General features: G+C 43.3%; 1 protein-coding gene across 1 annotated transcript; it reads right to left on the minus strand.

Moving 5' to 3' along the window:
* Positions 1 to 549: 549 nt before the first annotated feature.
* Positions 550 to 15,119, minus strand: LOC135097480 (cation channel sperm-associated protein 1-like). Its single transcript, XM_063999427.1, has 6 exons — positions 15,054 to 15,119; positions 14,783 to 14,912; positions 11,412 to 11,811; positions 6,258 to 6,359; positions 1,319 to 1,530; positions 550 to 686 (listed from the first exon to the last, which is right to left on the minus strand). The coding sequence occupies exons 1-6, from the start codon at positions 15,117 to 15,119 to the stop codon at positions 550 to 552; spliced, it is 1,047 nt and encodes a 348-aa protein (XP_063855497.1).
* Between the last annotated feature and the right edge of the window lie 204 nt (positions 15,120 to 15,323).

Below are 15,323 nucleotides of genomic sequence, written 5' to 3' on the forward strand. Positions count from 1 at the left end.
CCCGCTAGTGACCAAGGAGGCGCGAACGGCACAAACGGAGGACCTGCCAGTGTCGGGGGTCGATTTCCTTCTGGGGAGTGACTTGGCAGATGGAAGAGTCTGGGTGCAGCTCCCATCCGCGGACGCCGACCCGGATATGGAGACTGCTGAGGGTGCTGACTCAGTTGTTCTTGTTATTGGCCTTAAGGCGAGGCGAGCACCCCGTCGGGCAGGGCCACCACAAAAGGAGCGCAATTTTTGTATTGAGGCCGTAGTGGGGGCAAAGTGCACAGAGGCCTGTCCCGCTGCTGGCAAGGGTATTGACGAGCCGGAGTCAGACTCGTCTTTGAGTCATTGTGCTGGGCTGACTGCAAAAGCGCAGAGCCACCGCAGAAATCACCCGACTTTGTGTAGTCTTGCCAAGGATGAGGTTGGGTTATGTGTTTGATGGCTTGCCTTACCCTGTGCAGTCTCTCGGAGATGGCACTCAGTCAGAGTTGCTCATTTTGGACCCCAGCTAGATGTGTCTGGTGTGTCAGGGATCACTGCTGAGGGCAGGGAGACTTCTAACTATGCTGGGGAGGTCGGAGTTTCCTCCCCTGGGGGATGTATCGGAGGCGGGGAGCAGGCTGCCCCCCTGCCAGGACCAGACACGGTAGGTGTTTGCTCACTTGGTGAGCCACACGCGCTGGCAGCTGCTGCAACAACTGTCAGTGTAGTTGAGGAGGGTTCTATTTCTCATGTTTGTGCTGCCCCACTACTTGCTAAGGCAGGAGTGAATGGTAGGTAAGCAGAGGGTCGGGCAGCGTGTGTTAAGAGTAACACTATTGTGAATTGCTGACGGAGAAATGAGGGCAGAGGTTTGGGGATCCATTTTGATGTGCCATCTAGAGTTAAGAAGGCATGGGTGCTAGAACCACATACCAAGGTTGACTTGGGAGCGTTTGGCTCGGCTTTGGTGGTTTGGTGTGGCCACTTTTGTTGGGCGTAACTGCGCGGGTCAGGCTGGCAAGCCTGATGACCACTCGTCTGGGGCCTCTCTCAGTTGTTAGGGCCGGTGTTTTTTCCCCTTGTGTGGGGTGATTAATGTTGCTCGGCCGATTCCTTTTTCCTGGGCAAGTTTTTATGATGTATTTGACGTGAACGTTACGGCGCTGGATCGGGAGGCAGCACTGAGTGAGGCTGCTTGTGATGCTTTGTTGTTTGCCGCTCAGGGGGCACCTTCAGTGACTGAGTTGTTGATGATTGTTAGGTACTGGGCCCGAAATGTGTAGTATGTATAGATGGATGTCGGTTTCTTCATAGCAACAAGGTATTGGGGATGATGAGCGGTGCTTACTCATAGGAGCAGTTGCTGGGACCATTAGGGCTGGTCCAGTGGCACATTGGAGCCGGGGTCTGTAGTTTTGTGAAGGTCTCGTGTGTTTGCTTGGCTTTGTGTGTGGGGATGTGTATGCTGCATCCTGGAAAGGAGCAGCCGTCAGCTGGCTGTGGCGATAACTGTCATCAAGGAGCTGATGGGAGGAATGAGGCATAATAGTGTCGTTGTGCCTGACGGTCGGAAGCAGACATGGTTGTGTCACATCCGGAAAGGAGTATATATTTTAGTTGAGAGCGGCCCAAGGGCCCCTCTTAGTTTTGCCACGGAAGCGGGAGTTTTATTTTGTTAATTTTATGAGTGTGGCACGGAGGCTCCACGGAACCAAAAGCGGGAAAGCAGGAGTATATGGGCAGTGCAGGCCCGATTGAAAGTAGCATTTGGCTGGGAAATATTTTGCATGGCAATCCCGTGATAACAATGCACCATGAGACTACGGTCCCTAGTGGGTGCATCGTGTGGTGCAAGGATGCAAGAAGTCATTGTTGCATGGTGACCCCAAGGGATTTTATCAGGTATACAGGACGAAGAATAAGGATACTATAGGTCCATTAAAGGCAGCAGATGGGGAGCTGGTTAGTTCTGGGGAGGAGATTAGTAAAATTCTTAATGAGTATTATAATTAAACTGTCTTCACCCAGGAAAACACGCAGGATATGCCAGATAGTGAACAGATGTTTAGAGCAGATGAGAATGAGAAGCTGACATATATTTCCATAACTAGGGGGATAATGGAACGGGAGATAGATAGGCTAAAAAAGTTAAAGACACCAAGACCAGATGAAATATATCCCACAGTAATTAAGGAATGCAAAGAGGTTATTAATGAGCCGTTAGTTTCTGTGTTTAGGAAATCACTTGAGTCAGGTGAGGTACCAGTAATATGGAGGAAGGCTAATGTAGTACCCATCTATAAGAAAGGAGATAAAACTTTAGCGTCTAACTATAGACCTGTCAGCTTAACTTCAGTTGTAGGTAAAATATTAGAGTCAATAATAGCGAGGAACATTAGGGAATATTTAGACAAACATAACTTGATAAATCAGTCGCAGCATGGCTTCACGAAGGGGAAGTCTTGCCTGACAAACTTGTTAAGTTTTTACAGTAAAGTGTACGAGGCAGTAGATAATGGTGATAGTTATGATATCTTATATCTGGACTTTAGTAAAGTATTTGACAAGGTACCCCATCAGAGATGGGAAGGTGTTAGGCTGGATAGGGTCATGGCTTAACGACAGGCGACAAAGAGTTGTAATAAACGGCTCGAAATCCGAGTGGGGTCATGAAATTAGTGGGGTGAAACAGGGATCAGTATTAGGGCCCTTGTTATATCCACTTGGATAGTGGAATTAGTAGTGATGTTAGTAAATTTGCGGATGACACAAAGATTAATTAGGTCAGAATCGGATGCCATCGCCTTGCAGCCAAATTTAGATAGGATGAATGAATGGACGGACAGATGGCAAATGCAATTTAATATCAATAAATGCAAAGTACTTAGTGTTGGTAGAGGAAACCCACACAGTAGGTACACATTAAACAACCAAAACTCTGGCGGGTACAGGGTATGAGAAAGATTTAGGAGTTATAGCTCTTAACTCTGTCTAGGAAAACAATGCATAGAGTCCAGAAACAGGGCAAATAGGGTACTAGGATTAATTTTTTAGGAGTGTTAAAAGTAGAAGGCCGGAAGTAATATTAAAGTTATACTTGGCGTTGGTCAGACCTCATCTAGACTACGTTGTGCAGTTCTGGTCCCCACATTACAGGAAAGATATAGGTCTATTAGAATCAGTACAGAGGAGAATGACTGAAAGGATACAGGGGATGAGGAGTATTCCTTACGAGGCGAGATTGAAGTTGTTATATTTACATTCTTTAGAGTGACGTAGGTTAAAAGGAGACCTGATGGAAGTCTTTAAGTGGTATAAGGGTTATAACAAGGGGGATGTAAGCAAAATTCTTAGGATCAGCAACCAGGATAGAACAAGAAATAACGTTCAAGCTTGAAAAAATTTAGTTAAAGAAAGGAGACAGAAAGAAATTGGTTCTCAAATAGAGTGGTAGATGAGTGGAACGGACTCAGTAATCATGTTGTTAGTGCTAGGACACTAGAGAGCTTGAAGAGAAGATTAGACAAATTTATGGATGGGGATGATAGGTGGAAATAGATACGTATATTTCATACAGGGACTGCTACTTGTAAGCCTGGTCGCTTCTTGCAGCTTCCATTATTTCTTATGTTCTTATGTTCTTATGTTCCTAAGTGTATTGGTGCTGTTTTTACTAGACGTAACGTACATGGATTCCAATTAACCCTTCAAGTTTCTTGGTATGCATTTTAACAGCAGACACAATTGGAAAGTTCATGTTAATGAATTTCTTGTCTGTTGCAGTAGACACCTGCCGAAACGATAATTACTCCCAGTGAGATCTAAAGCACTGCTCAGGAGGTGCTGTGAACTTATCATTAAATCCAGCTGTGACCTCACTGAACGTTTCCCTTTGTGTCTCACAACACAAGGGGGCAGTCACTGCCTGCCCTCTAAAGACAACTCTCTTCCTCCACACAAAACTACAAGCACCTAATAACACAAACACACTTCACTCTAAAATTTTAAAATCATCATGGCGACTCCTACACCAGCCTCGGAGTCCCCATCTGGGGAGGGGACCATAAATGTCCCCAGGTCAGACTGCCTTTCTGTCGACGACCTTAAGTGTCTTGACACCCCCCTCAACTTTTTCTTCATTAACTTCTGCAACATTCGCGGTCTAAGATCTAATTTTCAATCTGTAGAACACCACCTCTCCTCTTCTAAACCTCATCTTCTTTTCCTCACTGAAACTCAGGTGTCTGAGGCAACTGACAGTAGCCCCTTTTCTGTTCCCTCTTACTTTCTCTATCCTCATTTTCGATCCAAAGCTGGATGCTGCGTTTATGTGCGCAATGACTTAACCTGCTCTCGTGCCCACGCTCTTGAATATTCCGAGTTTTCCACCATCTGGCTACGACTACAGAGTCACTCTCATACTAAATTTATCTGTGCTGTATACCTCTCTCCTAACTCCTCTGACTATAAGAAATTCTTTGACTACTTAACTTCCAAAGTGGAGCACATTCTGACTCTCTTCCCTTTTGCAGAGATCTCCATTCTTGGAGACTTCAATGTTCACCACCAGCTTTGGCTTTCCTCTCCCTTCACTGACCATCCTGGTGAACTAGCCTACAACTTTGCTATCCTCCATGACCTAGAGCAATTGGTGCAACAGCCTACTCGTATTCCTGACCGTCTTGGAGATACGCTCAACATTCTTGACCTTTTCCAGGCCTCTAATCCTTCTGCTTATGCTGTCACCCTTTCTTCTCCGTTGGGCTCCTCCGATCACAATCTCATATCCTTATCTTGTCCTATCACTCCAATCCCTCCTCAGGATCCCCCTAAGCGAAGGTGCCTCTGGCGTTTTGCCTCTGCTAGATGGGGGGACCTGAGGAGGTATTCTGCTGATTTTCCTTGGAATGACTACTGCTTCCGTGTCAGAGACCCGTCTTTGTGTGCTGAGCGCATAACAGAGGTGATAGTGTCTGGCATGGAGGCATACATTCCTCACTCTTTTTCTCGTCCTAAACCTTCTAAACCTTGGTTTAACACAGCTTGTTCTCATGCTATACATGATAGAGAGGTGGCCCACAAAAGGTGGCCCACAAAAGGTACTTAAGCCTTCCATCACCAGAATCTCATGCACTTTATATTTCTGGCCGGAACCATGCCAAGTCTGTTCTCCAACTAGCCAAAAACTCCTTCATTAACAGAAAATGTCAAAACCTTTCAAGATCTAACTCCCCTCGTGACTTCTGGCATCTAGTCGAAAATATATCCAATAACTTTGCTTCTTCTTCTTTCCCTCCTCTACTTCAACCAGATGGCACCACTGCTATCACATCTATTTCTAAAGCTGAACTCTTTGCTCAAACCTTTGCTAAAAACTCTACCTTGGACGATTCTGGGCTTGTTCCTCCCTCTCCTCCACCCTCTGACTACTTCATGCCACCTATTAAAATTCTTCGCAATGATGTTTTCCATGCCCTCGCTGGCCTAAACCCTCGGAAGGCTTATGGACCTGATGGGGTCCCTCCTATTGTTCTCCGAAACTGTGCCTCCGTGCTTGCACCTTGCCTAGTCAAACTCTTTCAGCTCTGTCTGTCAACATCTACCTTTCCTTCTTGGTGGAAGTTTGCCTACATTCAACCTGTTCCTAAAAAGGATGACCGTTCTAATCCGTCAAACTACCGTCCTATTGCTTTAATTTCCTGCCTATCTAAAGTTTTTGAATCTATCATCAAATCAAATCATCAAATCAAAAGCTTTTCGTCTCATCAACTCCTCTCCTCTAACTGACTGTCTTCAGCCTCTCTCTCACCGCCGTAATGTTGCATATCTAGCTGTCTTCTACCGCTATTTTCATGCTAACTGCTGTTCTGATCTTGCTAACTGCATGCCTCCCCTCCTTCCGCGGCCCCACTGCACAAGACTTTCTTCTTTCTCTCACCCCTATTCTGTCCACCTCTCTAACGCAAGAGTTAACCAGTATTCTCAATCATTCATCCCTTTCTCTGGTAAACTCTGGAACTCCCTGCCTGCTTTTGTATTTCCACCTTCCTATGACTTGAATTCCTTCAAGAGGGAGGTTTCAAGACACTTATCCACCAATTTTTGACCACTGCTTTGACCCTTTTATGGGACTGGCATTTCAGTGGTCATTTTTTTCATTAGATTTTTGTCGCCCTTGTCCAGTGTCCTTCGTACATAAGAAAAAAAAATGTATTTTCTGGTACTTCATGGGGAGCAGATTAATGGTGTATAGGTCCTTAATTCGTTTTCACTTAGGTATGATTCACCGGTGTATGGGTCTGCGTCGGAAGCATCTCTGAGCAGATTGGATGTATTTCATGTTGAATGTGTGCGGATGTGTCTTGGAGCCCTGCGCTCCAGTTTTAGTGCTAGAACATTAGGAAGCTTAAAGAGAAGATTAGACGGGTTTATGGACGGGAATAATAGATGGAAATAGGTTGGTATATTTCATACAGGGACTGCTACGTGTAGGCCTGGTCGCTTCTTGCAGCTTCCCTTATTTCTTATGTTCTTATTTTTTTATGTTCTCTCGCCTGATGTCTTTTGTAAAGGAGGGAACAGAAGCTTAGGAGGTGATTCTTAAGGTCCCTTTTTAATGCCTTATCAATGGGCCTGTTTATCTGATCACATGTGTTTAGGCTCACTCTCCCTGGCCTCAGTTCTATGATATTTTTTTTATGTTCTATTGTCACAATAACAACCTTAGAGTAACACTGGCATTCTGTTTGTCTAGTTATGTTTTTAATGTGTTTCGTTATGTCCCTGGGATCAGTTTCCCAGTTAATGTCGTTAGTCTCCAGGAACAAGATGGTCAGTTCGTGAGATCACTCTAGAACCTGATTTAATCTTCTATCGTGGTCAGAGGCTTTAGCTCTGGCCACAAGACCTTAAAAAGTCCGAATCTGAAATCCGTGAATTTGCAGGATTACCACGGGAACGTTGCTATGACCTACTAGAGCAACACGGAACGTCGGCTACTATGGTTATCGAACCTTTAGTATCAGCAAGGAACTGCCTTCCTCACTAAGAGCACCAAAAGATAACTTAAGATGTGGGAACTATTTAACTGTTTTACTCACCCATTTGCCTTCCAACTAATACATAATTACAGAAAGCATCACCAAATACAGTTATAAATAAATGACAACTTAGTTGTGGTTGTCGTGGCTGATAATTATGGTGATGGGAAGGAGTGAGTTGGTCGTTGGTGTTTCAAGCCACCTGGACTAACCGTGTTTCGTAGCTAAGGCAGCTTCCTTGCGATATCCAGTTGTTCTGACATCTACGTTCTTTTTACCATTGTAAATTTAAGTAAAGGAAACCGATAAAGTAGTGAGAATGCGTCTTAATAGGACTGCTATGTTGGTGGCAGCTGCTGGCAGGCTACTATCGAGGCAGCCCAGCTCGCTGCCTCCTGGCCTCCTTGACACGTCATTCAACAAGAGCTATTCGTGATCCACTCACTTTACTTTGCATTTTACTTATATTAATAACTGATATTTAGTTTGTACTAGATAATTTTATATACCCCTTAATTTGTATAGAAGTCGCAACACAAACCAATAACACATTGATATTATGTCTGATATGGGCGGAAATTTCCACACACCACAAAACACAGCATAATTACCGACAGGAGAGAACACTCAGAGAGGAAGACCCTTCTTCAGCCAGTGTGAGACTGACTTGGCGAAGAGCGCGTTTCGGCTGCCTCTCCTTGCTTTGAAACCTGGCTGCCTCAATCTCTTCCTCCTACCCTGACGCTCAGAACAGCAGGCAAGACGCAGTGATGGTGGTTATCATTTCCACTGAATGAAGCAGCATAGGAGGCCCGAAGGTAGTTGAAGGATTAAGAAGTAACAATAATTGATGTTATTTATTCGACTACGAGGATTTTAATTTCCATAATTTGTGGATTAACAAAATTATACTTACTTACTTACATGCTTATTTACTTACTCATGCACTCACCTTCATTACATTTAAATTCAAGTCAGTCAAATTCTTCACTTGCTGGCTAGGATACTACTCATATTTTATGGTAGGATTTTCCCTTATGTGACAGGCTGACCTCAAAAATTTAAATAATTTTTTAAGAGTCCCTCAAAGAAGCACTGGCTGACGTGTTACTAATACAAGTATCTACAAACATGACCCATAGAGTTGCTGAAAGCTGAAAACGTACATATATAACATAGTAATGCAGCGTATCCATAAGGGGAGGGTATAAGGTAGAAGAGCCATCACCCTTCCCTTAACCTCCAACTGGCCTACATTGCCGGCTGATTGATCCGCGGTCTGTCACGGTATGGGGATAGCAGACTGCAGGTCCCTTCGCTCGGTGCACCGACTGTCGACTGTCAATAGATTTCTGCAGTTCCTCTGTGTTCGACGTGTCGTTGTGGGCTGCTGTGGCAGTATGAAATGTCTGGACAGTCCGGCCACCCATCTTATTGTACAGACATGTATTCGTAGAGCAGGATGCGGTGAGATCTACCAAAGCGTCTGAGGGGATGGTAGTTTGTAAGCAGGTGTCATGTTATTTGCTAAGTTTACCGTGAAAAGCAAAAGTTTTCTTATTGTCCCCCGTGTTCCGTTTTCCTTCTGTGCATATCTATATTCTTAGTTATAAGTTATTTACTCATTTTACATCAAGTAGTATTATTCTCTTTATAATTTTAAATTCTTTATATGTATGTGTATGTAAGGAAAAGATGTATTTGAGGTAAAATGTGTTGAGACAAGGGATGATACATAACTGCCTCTCGTATCTGAGTCAGCAAAATTCAGTATACATAAACCCCCAAAGGGAAAAGAAAGGTGTCGTTCTCACAGGATAAATTTGGGTGGTGTTGTGGTGATTGAGCGAGTATGTAGAGGTATTGGCAATGTGATGTTATAACTGATATCCAAGATCAGGTTGGTGAGTCTTTTGTTGTACCAAGAACTCTCGTTCACTGAAATTTGGTTGGTGAGTTATGTCGGTGATGTAACGCTGAGGGGGTAGCGTCAGGGTGAGAGACAGCCATTTTGTGGTTGGGGTTGTGGTGATTTTGTGGCGTTATTGGTGTTTTATATATAGTTTATCGGGTGAATAACTCACCTTTTCACTGGTCTTTCATGAATGAATCACTAAGCAGCTTGTCTGGACATGCAACAAAAACAATCTACAATATAAACCTACTGGATAATCTGGAACACGAACAAAAAAATTATTAAAAAAATATTTAGAAACTGAAGCAGCACCTGAAGTTTTGCGTGGCCTGGAACACCAGTATGAGGCTGTGGCATTGCCAGACCCACCATCGTGGTCGTCGGCAGCCCCGCCCCCATTCGGCAACGGAAGATAGTTGGGGGAGTGAACGAACAATGCGGAATAAAACTGGATGAATGAACGGGGAATAGATGGACGAATAAACTGGGAACAGGTGGATGAACAAACTAGTGATGATAAACAAACCTGTTTTAATTATGTTTCTATTGGAAAGATATATATATATATATATATATATATATATATATATATATATATATATATATATATATATATATATATATATATATATATATATATATATATATATATATATATATATATATATATATATATATATATATATATATTATTAATTCTTACCACTCGCTCACCACAACCTAAACTAACCTAATATTAATCAAGCACTGCCAGCATCTTAACCACCAAATAACAGACATTCAGACAGTAAGACAATTATAAATAACCTGTATCTTATTGGTAAACATGAATGGAGACTTGCTGGCCCCTTGACAGCCTCTAATGTCCTCGTGACAACTTCCCTCAATGCACCTGTGGTCTCCTCCAGCCCTGCCACATCTTTTTAGTGGGGTCCTCGTTGTCAGTGAATCCTTGCTTCTTTCAGCACTCTTCCTTCTCCTCTTGGTGGTGTGAATGTATGTGTGTGTGTGTGTGTGTGTGTGTGTGACCCTAAAATGAATAACTTGTATAGAGGAAAGAAATGAGACTAATTTACATATAAAGACTAAGTTACGTGCAAAATCTTACTTGTATGTAACAAATACTTACAGACTCTAACATATATAAACAGCTGTAGCACAACAAAAACACACAAAAATAAACAAATTAAACAAAACAAACAAAACCATCATTACCACGACCCTACTGATTTTCTTTAATGGTTTTCAGTGTTTTCAATGCTTTTCTACAAGTTTTGAATTATTTTCCTAATCTTAGTTACTTTTGATTTGTTTCTATGATTGATATTCTTTCCTGTGGTGACTTTTAATGGCCAGTGGCACAGTTAGAGGCTTTTAATGATCTCCCTACAAATTTTCACTGGTTCCCCTACGGCCTGACAAGTGCTCGGCCGCTTCCTACCCCTTAATCCTTCCCCCTTAACTCCCAGTGTGCTGTTTTCATCCCAAACTGCGGTGCCATAATTCTCACGATATTGCAGTGCTAAAGCCTGTGTGAAATGCAATCCCAGTCATTAATGATAGATGAAACAATCCACGTACAGTTGATATATAATGCCGAAAAGAAAGAAAAATACATGTGGGTCAAAAATCTTGCATCTAGTGTTCTGTGGAACTATAAACAATTGCAACATTATTCATTAAGGACTGGAAAGGATCTTCTGTTGATAGGACTTAACATGCACACTGGTTAACTGACATCTGTCGCTCAGTGTGGCAAAACACTTCAGTCTATGTGTGTGTGTGTGTGTGTGTGTGTGGAACAAGAGGATTAATTAACGTTTTATGTTTGGAATGATAGGTCTGTATGGTGTATGAAGATTTGCTTACTTTTGGAATGTTTATGGGAACTGATGTGATGTTTTTTTTTTTTCTTTGTAGGAGGGACACTGGCCGAGGGCAACAAAACAAAAAAAAAAAAATAAATAAATAAATAAATATATATATATATATATATATATATATATATATATATATATATATATATATATATATATATATATATATATATATATATATATATATATATACTCGTATGAGTCAAACCCACCCAGAAATGTGAAGCACACACCTTACATGGACGGATGAGGCCCTTGTACAGAGTTAGCAGCTGGGGCGGGTGAGAAAAACTGGCGGAGACGTCTCAGAACACCTAACTTCATAGAAGCTGTTTTAGCTAGAGATGAGATGTGAAGTTTCCAGTTCAGATTATAAGTAAAGGACAGACCGAGGATGTTCAGTGTAGAAGAGGGGGACAGTTGAGTGTCATTGAAGAAGAGGGGATACTTGTCTGGAAGGTTGTGCCGAGTTGATAGATGGAGGAACTGAGTTTTTGAGGCATTGAACAATGCCAAGTTTGCTCTGCCCCAATCAGAAATTTTAGAAAGATCAGAAGTCAGGCGTTCTGTGGCTTCCCTGCGTGATATGTTTCGGCAGGTGTCTATTGCCTCCTCCTGTATAGTGGTGTGGTGTGTTGCATTATGGTGTGGTGTAGTTCAGTGTGATGTGGTGTGGTGTGGGGCAATATGGTGTGGTACAGTGTGGTATGGTGCAGTGTGGTGTGGTGTAGTGTGGTGTAGTGTGGTGCAGAGTGGTGTGGTGCAGTGTGGTGTTGTGTAGTTTGGTGTGGTGCATTTTGGTTTAGTGTGGTGTTATGTGGTGGGGTTAAGTGTGGTGCATTGTGGTGTGGTGTAGTGTGGTGCAGTACGGTGATGTGTGATGTGGTGTAGTGGGTGCAGTGTGATGCATTGTGGTGTGGTGCAGTGTTGTATGGTATGGTGTAGTGTGGTGTGGTGTGGTGTGGTGTGGTGTGGTGTGGTGCGGTGCGATGGAGTGTGGTGCAGTGTACTGTGATGTGGTGTGGTACAGTGTGGTGCAGTGTGGCGTGTTGTGGTGTGGTATGATGTGGTGCAGTGTTTTTTTTTTTTTTTTTTTTATGTAAGAGGGACATTGGCCAGGGGCAACAAATATCCAAAGAAAAAAATTGCTCACTGAGATGCCAGTCACATAAAAGGGTTAAAGCAGTAGTCAAAAATTTATGAATAAGTGTCTTGAAACCTCCCTCTTGAAGGAATTCAAGTCATAGGAAGGTGGAGATACAAAAGCAGGCAGGGAGTTCCAGAGTTTACCAGAGAAAGGGATGAATGATTGAGAAAATTGGTTAACTCTTGCGTTAGAGAGGTGCACAGAATAGGTGTGAGAGAAAAAAGAGTCTTGTGCAACGAGGCCGCGGGAGGAGGGGAGGCATGCAGTTAGCAAGATCAGAAGAGCAGTTAGCATGAAAAATAGCGGTAGAAGACAGCTAGAAATGCAGCATTGCGGCGCTGAGAGAGAGGCTGAAGACAATCAGTTAGGAGAGGAGGGGAGGAGGAGGAGGAGGAGAGGAGTTGATGAGACGAAAAATCTTTCATTCCACCCTGTCTAGAAGAGCAGTATGAGTCGAACCCCCCCAGACATGTGAATCATAATCCATACATGGACGGATGAGGCCCTTGTACAGAGATAGCAGCTGGGAGGGGGGGTGAAAAAACTGGCGGAGACGTCTTAGAAAACCTAACTTCATAGAAGCTGTTTTAGCTAGAGATGAGATGTGAAGTTTCCAGTTCAGATTATAGGTATGGGACAGACCAAGGTTGTTCAGTGTAGAAGAATTGAGTGTCGTTGAAGAAGAGGGGATAGTTGTCTGGAAGGTTGTGTCGAGTTGATAGATGGAGGAATTGAGTTTTTGAGGCATTGAACAATACCAAGTTTGCTCTGCCCCAGAAATTTTAGGAAATTTTAGAAATTTTGAAAGATCAGAAGTCAAGCGTTCTGTGGTTTCCCTGCGTGAAATGTTTACCTCATAAAGGGTTGGACGTCTATGAAAAGACGTGGAAAAGTGCAGGGTGGTATCATCAGCGTAGGAGTGGTAGGACAAGATGTTTGGTTTAGAAGATCATTAATGAATAATAAGAAGAGAGTAGGTGACAGGACAGAACCCTGAGGAACACCACTGTTAATAGATTTAGAAGAACAGTGACCGTCTACCACAGCAGCAATAGAACGGTCAGAAAGGAAACTTGAGATGAAGTTACAGAGAGAAGGATAGAAGCCATAGGAGGGTCGTTTGGAAATAAAAGCTTTGTGCCAGACTCTTTCAAAAGCTTTTGATATGTCCAATCAACAGCAAAAGTTTCACCAAAATCTCTAAAAGAGGATGACCAAGACTCAGTAAGGAAAGCCAGAAGATCACCAGCAGAGCGGCATTGACGGAACCCATACTGGCAATCAGATAGAAGGTTGTAATGTGATAGATGTTTAAGAATCTTCCTGTTGAGGATAGATTTAAAAACTTTATATAGGCAGGAAATTAAAGCAATAGGACGGTAGTTAGAGGGATTAGAACGGTCACCCTTTTTAGGAACAGGCTGAATGTAGGCAAACTTCCAGCAAGAAGGAAAGGTAGATGTTGACAGACAGAGGTGAAAGAGTTTGACTAGGCAAGGTGCAAGCACGGAGGCACAGTTTCGGAGAACAATAGCCCAGAGTCGTCCAAGGTAGAGTTTTTAGCAAAGGTTTAAGCGAAGAGTTCATCTTTAGAAACAGATGTGATAGCAGTGGTGCCATCAGGTTGAAATAAAGGAGGGAAAGAAGAAGAAGCAAAGTTATTGGAGATATTTTTTGGCTAGTTGCCAGAAGTTACGAGGGGAGTTAGATTTTGAAAGGTTTTGACACTTTCTGTTAATGAAGGAGTTTTTGGCTAGTTGGAAGAAAAGCAGAAATATAAAGTGCATGAGATTTTGGTGATAGAAGGCTTAAGTACCTTTTCTGGGCCACCTCTCTGTCATGTATAGCACGAGAACAAGCTGTGTTAAACCAAGGTTTAGAAGGTTTAGGTCGAGAAAAAGAGTGAGGAATGTACGCTTCCATGCCAGATAGTATCACCTCTGTTATGCGCTCAGCACACAAAAGACAGGTCTCTGACACGGAAGCAGTAGTCATTACAAGGAAAATCAGCAAAATACCTCCTCAGGTCTCCCCAACTAGCAGAGACAAAACGCCAGAGGCATCTTCGCTTAGGGGGATCCTGAGGAGGGATTGGAGCGATAGGGCAAGATACAGATATGAGATTGTGATCGGAGGAGCCCAACGGAGAAGAAAGGGTGACAGCATAAGCAGAAGTATTACAAGTCAGGAAAAGGTCAGGAATGTTGGGTTTATCTCCAAGAGGGTCAGGAATACGGGTAGTGTGTTGCACCAATTGCTCTAGGTCGTGGAAGATAGCAAAGTTGAAGGTTAGTTCAACAGGATGGTCAGTGAAGGGAGAGGAAAGCCAAAGCTGGTGGTGAACATTGAAGTCTCCAAGAATGGAGATCTCTGCAAAAGGGAAGAGGGTCAGAATGTGCTCCACTTTGGAAGTTAAGTCGTCAAAGAATTTCTTATAGTCAGAGGAGTTAGGTGAAAGGTATACAGCACAGATATATTTAGTTTGAGAGTGACTCTGTAGTCGTAGATGGTGGAAAACTCGAATGATTCAAGAGCGTGGGCACGAGAGCAGGTTAAGCCATTGCGCACATAAACGCAACGTCCACCTTTGGATCGAAAATGAGGATAGAGAAAGTAGGAGGGAACAGAAAAGGTGCTACTGTCAGTTGCCTCAGACACCTGAGTTTCAGTGAGGAAAAGAAGATGAGGTTTAGAAGAGGAGAGGTGGTGTTCTATAGATTGAAAATTAGATCTTAGACCACGAATGTTGCAGAAGTTAATGAAGAAAAAGTTGAGGGGGGGAGGTGTCAAGACACTTAAGGTTGTTGTAAGTAGGGCAGTCCGACAAGGGGACATTTGTAGTCCCCTCCCCAGATGCGGAATATGATGCTGGTGTAGGCGTCGCCATGACAATTTTGAAATTTTGAGGAGAGGGTGTTTGTGTTATTAGATGCTTGTAGTTTTGTGTGGAGGAAGAGAGTTGTCTTTAGAGGGCAGGCTGTGTTATGAGTCACAAAGGGAAACGTTCAGTGAGGTCACAGCTGGGTTTAATGATAAGTTCACAGCACCCCTGGACAGTGCTTTAGACCTCACTGGGAGTAATTATCGTTTCGGCAGGTGTCTACTGCCTCCTCCTGTGTGGTGTGGTGCACTGTGGTGCAGTGTACACGGTGCGGTGTGGTGTGGTTCATTGTGGTGCAGTGTTGTGTGTTGTGGTGTGGTGCACATATGGTGTGGTGGGGTGTTGTGCATCGTGGTGTAGTGGGATGTGGTGCAGTGTGGTGTGATGTAGTGTAATGTGGTATGGTGCAGTGTGGTGTGGTGTGGTGTGGTGTGGTATGGTGCAATGTGGAGTGGTGTAGTGTGGTGCAGAGTGGTGTGGTGTGGTGTGGTGC

The sequence above is a fragment of the Scylla paramamosain genome, unplaced genomic scaffold (genome assembly GCF_035594125.1).
Source record: "Scylla paramamosain isolate STU-SP2022 unplaced genomic scaffold, ASM3559412v1 Contig21, whole genome shotgun sequence".
In the NCBI taxonomy this organism is placed as follows: Eukaryota; Metazoa; Arthropoda; class Malacostraca; order Decapoda; family Portunidae; genus Scylla; species Scylla paramamosain.